Source organism: Salvelinus sp. IW2-2015, linkage group LG15 (genome assembly GCF_002910315.2).
Source record: "Salvelinus sp. IW2-2015 linkage group LG15, ASM291031v2, whole genome shotgun sequence".
Lineage (NCBI taxonomy): Eukaryota > Metazoa > Chordata > Actinopteri > Salmoniformes > Salmonidae > Salvelinus > Salvelinus sp. IW2-2015.
Window position 1 is genome coordinate 18077143 of NC_036855.1, and position 9886 is coordinate 18087028.

Below are 9886 nucleotides of genomic sequence, written 5' to 3' on the forward strand. Positions count from 1 at the left end.
CTGAGAATTTAAAAAATCTGCCGTTACTGCCCTTGAGCAAGGCAGTTTAACCCCCAACAACAACAAACTAGTCCCAGGGCGACATCGATTAAGGCAGCCCCCATACCTCTCTGATTCAGAGGGGTTGGGGTAAATGCAGGAAGACACATTTCAGTTGAATGCATTCAGTTGTACAACTGACTAGGTTATCCCCCCTTTTCCTTCCCATGTTGGCCATCTACCTCCAATGTTGGACTGAGACTATATGATACTGTGATGCTGTGCTGCCTAAAAACATGCATTTGAAAACTACTTAATACTACTATTACATACCCGTTTTGAGAACTATTACTACCGTCGGACATGCCAGTCTGTCTGGCTAAAGGTTGAGGAAAGACTGCGACTGCGTCACTTCTTTTTATTAAGAAACATTTAATGTGTTGGAAATTCCTAATTATTTGCATAGTCAACGACACACAGCACTGACACACCACTTACCCCAACCAGACATCATTTCAGTCCCCGAGGCTCCAGAACAAATTCAAGAAACTTTACAGTATTATACAGACAGGAGTGCACGGAACTCCCTATCAATCTCTGTAGTGCAAGTAAACAGCAAACTGGTTTCAAAAAACTAATTAAGCAACACTTCACAAGCCACATGTGACCTACTGTGTTGTATGTTGTACTGAATCGTGACCTACTGGTTGTATGTATGACATGTGACTACTGTGACTGACATGTGACCTACTGGTTGGTGTGTTACTGACATGTGACCTACTGGTTTGTGTATGTACTGACATGTGACCTACTGGTTGTGTGTATGTACTGACAGTGCCTACTGTGTGTTGTTGTTGTACTGGACTAGTGACCTACTGGTTTGTGTGTGTACTGACATGTGACCTACTGGTTGTGTGTATGTACTGACATGTGACCTACTGTGTGTGTTATGTACTGACATGGACCTACTGGTTGTGTGTTATGTACTACATGTGACCTACTGGTTGTGTGTATGTACTGACATGTGACCTACTGTTGTGTGTATGTACTGACATGTGACCTACTGGTGTGTGTATGTACTGACATGTGACCTACTTGGTTGTGTTGTACTACATGTGACCTATGGTTTGTGTGATGTACTGACATGTGACCTACTGGTTGTGTGTGTATGTACTGACATGTGACCTATGTTCTGTGTTTACTGTAATGTGTACTGGTTTGTGTACTGACATGTGACCTACTGTATTTACTCTGTTGATTCACCGGTTTGTGTGTATCGTATCTGGTTGTGTGTATGTACTTGTGACATGTTGACGTCTTATATTTTGTGGTGTATGTACTGAACATATCTATGTTGTTGTATTATACTATGTACTATGTTTTGTTACTACAGTATTTTCTATATGTATTTTATATGTATATGACCTATGGTTGTGTGTATGTCTCACTAGTGACTTTACCTACTGGTTGTGTATGTACTGACATGTGACCTTTACTGTTGGTGTATGTACTGACATGTGACCTACTGTTGTAGTTTATGTACTGACATGATCCTACTTGTTGTATGTACTGACATGTACTCTATTGTTGTTGTATATCATGTGTATCTCTATGCTGTATGTATCATGTATCGTTTACTGTTTACTGTTATTATTGTGATGTCTACTGGTTGTGTGTATGTACTGACATGTGACCTACTGATGTTGTATGTACTGAACATGTACCTACTGGTTGTGTGTATGTACTGACATGTGACCTTACTGGTTTTGTGTAACTGACATGTGGACCTACTGTGGTTATGTTACTATTTTCTCTACTGTTACTAGTGTAGTGTAACTGGTGTTTGTAACTGACATTGACCTACTGGTTGTATGTACTTTACATGTGACCTACTGGTTGTGTTGTACTTGACATGTGACCTACTGGTTGTATGTACTGAGACATGTGACCTACTGGTTTGTGTTGTATGTACTGACATGTGCCTATGGTTTGTATTACTGACATGTGACCTACTGGTGTTGTAGTTACTACATGTGACCTACTGGTTGTATGTACTGACATGTGACCTACTGGTGTGTGTATGTACTGACATGTGACCTACTGGTGGTGTATGTACTGACTAGTGTGACCTACTGGTTTGTGTGATATTACTGAATGTGACCTACTGTTGTGTTTATGTACTGACATGTGACCTACTGTTGTGTTTGTACTGACATGTGCCTACTGGTGTTATGTACTACATGGACCTATGTTGTTGTGTATGTACTGACATGTGACCTACTGGTTGTGTATGTACTGACATGTGACCTACTGTTGTGTGTATGTACTGAAGATGGACCTACTGGTTTGTGTGATTACTGACATGTGAACCTACTGGTTGTGTATGTACTGACTATGATGCCTTACTGGTTGTGTGTATGTACTGACATGTGACCTACTGGTTGTGTGTATGTACTGACATGTGACCTACTGGTTGTGTGTTGTTACTGACATATGACCTACTTGTTGTTGTGTGTACTGACATGTGACCTACTGGTTGTGGTTATGTACTGACATTGTACCTACTGTTGTGTGTATGTACTGACGTGACCTACTGGTTGTGTGTATGTACTGACATTGTACCTACTGTGTGTGTTGTACTGACATGACACGGTTGTTGTACTGTATGACATGTGACCTACTGGTGTGTGGTGTACTGACATGTGACCTACTGGTTGTGTGTGTGTGTACTGACATGTACCTACTGGTTTGTGTATGTCGACATGTGACCTACTTTGGTTGTATGTACTGACATGTGACCTACTGGTTGTGTGTATGTACTGACATGTGACCTACTGTGTGTGTATGTACTGACATGTGACCTACTGTTGTGTGTATTGTACTGACATGTGACCTACTGTTGTATTGTACTGACATGGACCTACTGGTTGTGTGTATGTACTGACATGTGACCTACTGGTTGTATGTACTGACATGTGACTACTGTTGTGTATGTACTGACTGTGCCTAATGGTTGTATGTACTGACATGTGACCTACTGTTGTGTGTATGTACTGACATGTGACCTACTGTTGTGTGTATGTCTGACATGTGACCTACTGGTTGTGTGTATGTACTGACATGTGACCTACTGGTTGTGTGTACTACCAGTGTGACCTACTGGTTGTGTGTATGTACTGACATGTGACCTACTTTGTTGTATGTACATGGACCTACTGTTGTATGTATACATGTGACCTACTGTTGTGTGTATGTACTGACATGTGACCTACTGGTGTGTGTGTGTCTGACAGTATAATGGTTGTGTGTATTACTGACAATGCTACATGTTGTGTGTAGTTATACATGTGACCTATTTGTTAGTTAACTGATAGAGCACACACACTGCATTTTTAAATGTATGTTAATTGTTCATTGTGTCGGAACACAGTAAGCGACTAGCGTCGCTAATGGAGACCACAGTAAGGACTAGCTGCACCTGCTAGCGTCGGCAATGGAGACCACAGTAAGACTAGCTGTCACCGTTAGCGTCGGCTAATGGAGCACAGTAAGACTAGCATTGCTCACGTGTATGCGTGGCTAATGGAGACCCTCAGTAAGACTGAGCTGTCACCGTTAGCATTCGTAATGGAGACCACACGTATAGACTAGCTGTCACCCGTTAGCGTCGAGCTAAATGGGAGACCACAGTAAGACTAGCTGTCACCGTTAGAGCGCGGCTAATGGGCAACCACAGAGCAAGACTAGCTGTCACCGTTAGCGTCGGCTAATGGAGACCACAGTAAGACTAGCTGTCACCGTTAGCGTCCTAATGGAGGCCACAGTAAACTAGCTGTCACCGTTAGCTCGGCTAATGGAGACCCAGTAAGACTAGCTGTCACCGTTAGCGTGGCTAATGGAGACCTCAGTAAGACTAGCTGTCACCGCTTAGCACGTCGAGCTCAATGGAGACCCATACAGTAAAGACTAGCTGTCACCGTTAGCGTCGAGCTAAATGGAGACCACAGTTAAGACTAGCTGTCACCTTAGCTGTCGGCTAATGGATACCACAGTAGAGACTAGCTGTCACCGTTAGCGTCGGCTAATGGAGACCACAGTAAGTACTAGCTGTCACCTTAGCGTCGGCTTAATGGAGACCACAGTAAGACTAGTGTCACCGTTAGCGTCGGCTAATGGGTCCACAGTAAGACTAGCTGTCACCCGTTGGTCAGTACATACACACAACCAGTAGGTCACATGTCAGTACATACACACAACCAGTAGGTCACATGTCAGTACATACACAAAACCAGTAGGTCACATGTCAGTACACACACACAACCAGTAGGTCACATGTCAGTACATACAACCAGTAGGTCACATGTCAGTACATACAACCAGTAGGTCACATGTCAGTACATACAACCAGTAGGTCACATGTTGTGCTGTGAAGTGTTGCTTAATTAGTTTTTTGAAACCAGGTTTGCTGTTTACTTGCACTACAGAAGATGGAAGGGAGTTCCGTGCACTCATGGCTCTGTATAATACTGTAAGTTTCCTTGAATTTGTTCTGGACCTCGGGGACTGAAATATGTCTGGTTGGGGTAAGTGTGTGTGTCAGTGCTGTGTGTCAGTTGACTATGCAAATAATTAGGAATTTCCAACACATTAAATGTTTCTTAATAAAAACAAGAAGTGACGCAGTCGCAGTCTTTCCTCAACCTTTAGCCAAGACAGACTGGCATGCGCGGTAGTAAGTAGTTCTCAAACGGGTATGAATAGTAGTATTAAGTAGTTCTCAAATGCATGTTTTTAGGCAGCAGCATCAACAGTATCATTAGTCTCAGTCCAACATTGGAGGTAGATGGCCAACATGGGAAAGGAAAAGGGGGGATAACCTAGTCAGTTGTACAACTGAATGCATTCAACTGAAATGTGTCTTCCTGCATTTACCCCAACCCCTCTGAATCAGAGAGGTATGGGGGGCTGCCTTAATCGATGTCGCCCTGGGACTAGTTGTTGTTGTTGGGGGTTAACTGCCTTGCTCAAGGGCAGTACGGCAGATTTTTAAATCTCAGTGCTCTGTTTGTGTTTGTGTTTGTGTTTGTGTGTGTGTGTGTGTGTGTGTGTGTGTGTGTGTGTGTGTGTGTGTGTGTGTGTGTTGTTTACTGTAAACCAGGAAAACCGTTTGGCTCGATGGCCACATCGCAGAAGTTCATTTTTTGACCGATTTGTTTGTCAAAATCAATTTGTGGGCCAGAAGAAGGGCAGTTAGTTTAAAATATATATTATTATTATGGTATCGGCCCATTATAATTTCTACATACATTCTATCAAGTTTAAGACGTAGATGTGGCCTGGAGTATTTTTTGAACCCCTAAATGATAATTTCTCCCTTTGTTGATATGGAACAAGTTTTGTGGAGTGAGTCCGAGATGGCACCATATCCCCTATATAGTTCACAACCAGCCAACGGGCCCGGGCCAAGTAGTGCACTATATATGGAGCTGGGCCCCGGCCAAGTAGTGCACTATATAGGGAGCTGGGCCCGGGCCAAGTAGTGCACTATATAGGGAGCTGGGCCCCGGCCAAGTAATCAAATCAAGTTTATTTTATATAGCCCTTCGTACATCAGCTAATATCTCGAAGTGCTGTGCAGAAACCCAGCCTAAAACCCCAAACAGCAAGCAATGCAGGTGTAGAAGCACGTGGCTAGGAAAAAACTCCCTAGAAAGGCCAAAACCTAGGAAGAAACCTAGAGAAGGAACCAGGCTATGAGGGGTGGCCAGTCCTCTTCTGCTGTGCCGGGTGGAGATTATAACAGAACTATGCCAAGATAGTGCACTATTATAGGGAGCTGGCCCCGGCCAAGTAGCTCACTATATAGGGAGCTGGGCCCCGGCCAAGTAGTGCATATTATAGGGAGCTGGGCCCTGGCCAGTAGTGCACGTATATAGGGAACAAGGCCCCGGCCAAGTAGTGCCTATTATAAGGTAACAAGGCCCTGCCAAGTAGTGCACTATATAGGGAACTGGGCCCGGCCAAGTAGTGCACATATATAGGAGAAAGGCCCTGGGCCTCTCCTTCCTCTACCTTCTCTCTCCTTCTCTCTCCTGCTACCTTCTCTCTCTCCTTCCTCTCCTTTCTCTCTCTCCTTCCTCTCCTGCTACCTTCTCTCTCTCCTTCCTCTCCTGCTACTTTCTCTCTCTCCTTCCTCTCCTTCTCTCTCTCCTTCCTCTCCTGCTACCTTCTCTCTCTCCTTCTACTCTCTCCTTCCTCTCCTGCTACCTTCTCTCTCTCCTTCCTCTCCTGCTACTTTCTCTCTCTCTCCTTCCTCTCCTTCTCTCTCTCTTTCCTCTCCTTCCTCTCCTGCTACCTCTCTCTCTCTCCTTCCTCTCCTTCTCTCGCTCCTTCCTTCTCCTTCCTCTTCTTCTCTCTCCTTCCTCTCCTTCCTCTCCTGCTACCTTCTCTCTCCTTCCTCTCCTGCCACCTTTCTCTCTCTCCTCCTCTCCTGCTAACTTTCTCTCTCTCCTTCCTCTCCTTCTCTCTCTTCCTCTTCCTCTCCTTCTCTCTCCTGCTACCTTCTCTCTCTCCTTCTCTCTCCTGCTACCTTCTCTCTCTCCTTCCTCTCCTGCTACCTTCTCTCTCTCCTTCTCTCTCCTGCTACCTTCTCTTCTCTCCTTCTCTCTCCTGCTACTTTCTCCTCTCCTTCTCTCTCCTGCTACCTTCTCTCTCTCCTTCTCTCCCCTTCCGCTCTCTCCTTCCTCTCCTTCTCTCTCTCCTTCCTCTCCTGCTACCTTCTCTCTCTCCTTCCTCCTTCCTTTCCTTCTCTCTCCCTTCCTCTTCTTCTCTCTCCTCCTCTTCTCTCTCTCCTTCCTCTCCTTCCTCTTCTGCTACCCTTCTCTCTCCTTCCTCTCCTCTCTCTCTCTTTCCTGCTCCTCTGCCTCTTCTTCTCTCTCCTTCCTCTCCTTCCTCTCGCTGCCACCTTCTCTCTCTCCTTCCTCTCTTGCTACCTTCTCTCTTCTTCTCTCTCTCTCCTTCCTCTCCTTCCTCTCCTGCTACTTTCTCTCTCTCCTTCCTCTCCTTCCTCTCCTTCTCCTTCCCTCCTTCCTTCCTCTCCTGCGACCTACTCTCTCTCTGAGTATCCTGCTCTTTTTTCCACAGGGCCTTCCAAGTGAGCCAGGCAGGAAAGTATTTGAAAGATTTAGGAGAGTCTATATACGCCTTGATAGTTATTTCAGCTCAAGGGTGAGGAGTAGCGTGAATTTGCAATGGCTGACATAATATTAAAGAGCTTTTGGAGGAGCAAGAGGCAGAGGCTGTGTCAGGCTGTGTCCCGAACAGCACCGTGTTCCATACTTAGTGCATTACCTTTGACCAGAAGTAGTGTACTACGTAGGGGACTAGGGTGCCATTTGGGACTCAGTCAGAGTCAGAGCTCTGCTGCCAGGCATATTATACCAGCCGTGTCTGATGAAACTACTTGAATAAATACCAAGCATCAGCTTCAGCCCCATAAACACAGAGGCCCCATATCCTTTCAAGTCTAGACAAAGCAGCACTTCCCCTTATTGGTAAACTAATAAAACGGGCCATAAAGCAATCATTCCCAACATCAAGCGACTGTTGTTGCCCAGGATCTCGTCGTAAACAGGGCGCGGTTCAGATAACTGTCTGTGGGGATAATTAACATCATCAATCATCACAGCAGAACAGACACTCACCTTCTCACAGACAAAGCTCCACACATTCCCTGCTATGCAGCTACTAGCAGGATAGCTAGCTAGGCCCTCTCTCGTCTACACTGAACTTGTCCAACTGTCTTCTGCACGATACCTGTACCTGTCCATCTGTCTTCAGCGAGAGTAGACTCTGGTCCACTACCAAACTTTTATTTTGCTGTGACAATACTGGTCAAATTAAGATCCAACATCTGTAGCTGAGGCTTTGGCTTCGGTATCTACCTTCACAGTTGTCACCATAGAAACCCTGGATGCAGGTACAGTTGTAGTTCCCTGGGCCGATGTATTCGCATGTCGAATGGTTCCCACAGCCCTCCCCTTTACAAGACACTGCAAGACAGAGGACAGAGATAGACGTTTTAGGATGCGGCTGGACACAGATTTATAACAGCTGATGTGGGTTAAAATGCCTATACCAGGGCTGCTAGGGCAAGACAGTGTGTGATGCAAATATTATTTTTTTAAACCACATGGAGAACAGGCAAGTACTGTACTTTGTAAGAAAACAAGTGTTTGCAATAAAAAAGGATTAATAAAAGGATTCCCTCTCATTTGAGAAATACATGGTTCCTGTTATTACAGCTTTTACCCGTTTGATTTTCAGTTTGAGGAGTCGATGATGAATCCACCTGGACCGCCACCAACTCTATGAAAGAAAAATTCAAAAAGGCTTCAGGGCGTTTCTAGCGGGAAAATGTCGAGTCTAATAATTATTCAGGCAAGGAGAAAATGCCTCACATACTACTACGACACAACGTCAATATTACACAAAGGGAGCTCTTTCATTCTCTCTGTTTTGTGTTGTTGTTCTTTCGCGGAGAAGCCTAGAGCCCAGGCCTCCGCTCTCAGCCATTAGCTAACCACACCGTTGCAGAGGCTGTGAAAACAGACGACGCCTGTAAAAAAATATTTTAAACAAACCATCAGGTCACTCTGACACAGAGCTCCTAGCCACGCTCACGGTGCTCCTAACCACGCTCACGGTGCTCCTAACCTCGTTCACGGTGCTCCTAACCTCGCTCACGGTGCTCCTAACCACGCTCACGGTGCTCCTAGCCACGCTCACGGTGCTCTAGCCACGAACTCACGGTGCTCCTAACCACGCTCACGTGCTCCTAGCCACGCTCACGTGCTTCCTAACAGCCACTAACCTCACGGTGCTCCTAACCACGGTCTCCGGTGCTACGCTAGTGCTCCAGACCACTGCTCACGGTGCTCCTACGCACGCTCACGGTTGCTCCTAGCCAGCACTCACGGTGCTCCTAACCACGCTCACGGCTGCTCCTAGCCACCACTCACGTGCTCCTAACACGCTCACGTGCTGTCCTAACACGCTTCACGGTGCTTCCTAACCACGCTCACGGTGCTCCTACCACGCTCACGGTGCTCCTAATCACGCTCACGGTGCTCCTAACCACGCTCACGGTGCTGCCCTAGCCACGCTCACGGGTCTCCTATCCACGCTCACGGTGCTCCTAAGCCACGGCTCACACGTCGCTCCTAATCACGCTCACGGTGCTCCTTAGCCACGCTCACGTGTCTCCTACAAGCCACGCTCACGGTGCTCCTAGCCACGCTCACGTGCGTCCTAGCCACACTCACGGTGCTCCTCCCCATAACCACAGCTCACGGTGCTCCTAGCCACACGTGCACGGTGCTCCTAGCCACGCTCCACGGTGCTCCTAGCCAACAACTCACGGTGCCTCCTAGCCACCTCACGTCTCCTAGCCACGCTCACGTGCCTCCTAGCCACGCTCACGGGCATCCAAGCCACGCTCACGGCTGCTCCTAGCCACGCTCACGTGCTCCTAGCACGCTCCCGTGCCTCCTAGCCACGCTCATCGGTGCTGCCTAGCCACGCTCACGGTGCTCCTAACCTCGCTCACCGTGCTCCTAATTCACGCTCACGGTGCTCCTAGCCACGCTCCGGTGCCCTAAGCCCACGCTCACGGTGCTCCTAACCACGCTCACGGTGCTCCTAGCCACTGCTATCACGGTGCTCCTAGCCACGCTCACGGTGCTCCTAGCACGCTCACGGTGCTCCTAAAATCACGCTCACGGTGCGTCTCCTAGCCACGTGCTCACGGTGCTCCTAGCCACACTCACGGTGCTCCTAGCCACGCTCAGACGGTGCTCTTTGTTAGAACACTAACAATGCTCTGGTTAAAAGTATGACCTATAAAGGG

General features: G+C 47.0%; 1 protein-coding gene across 1 annotated transcript in view; it reads right to left on the reverse strand.

The window, feature by feature from the left end:
- sned1 (sushi, nidogen and EGF-like domains 1) overlaps positions 1-9317 on the reverse strand; it is a 67262-nt gene extending 57945 nt beyond the window's left edge. The window contains 3 exon segments of the mRNA XM_070446831.1: positions 7923-8030; positions 8290-8383; positions 9237-9317. Coding sequence (XP_070302932.1) covers positions 7923-8030; positions 8290-8383; positions 9237-9317 — 283 coding nt within the window.
- Between the last annotated feature and the right edge of the window lie 569 nt (positions 9318-9886).